This window comes from Apaloderma vittatum, unplaced genomic scaffold (assembly GCF_000703405.1).
Source record: "Apaloderma vittatum isolate BGI_N311 unplaced genomic scaffold, ASM70340v1 scaffold41461, whole genome shotgun sequence".
Classification (NCBI taxonomy): Eukaryota; Metazoa; Chordata; class Aves; order Trogoniformes; family Trogonidae; genus Apaloderma; species Apaloderma vittatum.
In genome coordinates this window covers 1-285 of record NW_009701530.1, presented here as the reverse complement: position 1 = coordinate 285, position 285 = coordinate 1, and the positions used below count along the sequence as shown (strand labels likewise).

Genomic DNA, 285 nt, shown 5'->3' with positions numbered 1-285 from the left:
CCAGTTTGCTCGCAATTTAAATCTTTTATCTTCTTCCACCACTTCTTGGTGGTTCAGCTTGCGAGCCTCGTTCTAGGAACAAAACCGTGTGTTGGGGCAACGCTCCGGGGCGCTGTCCCGGGCCGCCGGGCACTGATTGCGCCACGTAAAACGTTTGGCGAAAGGCTAAAGAAGCCGTCGCTCATGCTGGACGGGGGACGGGCAGGACGGGGAACCGTCGGTGCGACGGGCCAGCGAACTGACGGCACAACGCCCCCGGGCAACCCCCGCCGCCCCTCCCGCTGG

At 62.8% G+C, this 285-nt stretch overlaps 1 protein-coding gene across 1 annotated transcript in view; it reads right to left on the bottom strand.

Annotated features, from left to right (window-relative positions):
- The window catches only part of SYF2 (SYF2 pre-mRNA-splicing factor), a gene marked incomplete at its 5' end in the record, with an annotated part of 1,682 nt that extends 1,610 nt beyond the window's left edge, over positions 1–72 (bottom strand). Inside the window, one exon of the mRNA XM_009879169.1 lies at positions 1–72. This exon is cut by the window's left edge and continues 54 nt beyond it. Coding sequence (XP_009877471.1) covers positions 1–72 — 72 coding nt within the window.
- Positions 73–285: the final 213 nt, after the last annotated feature.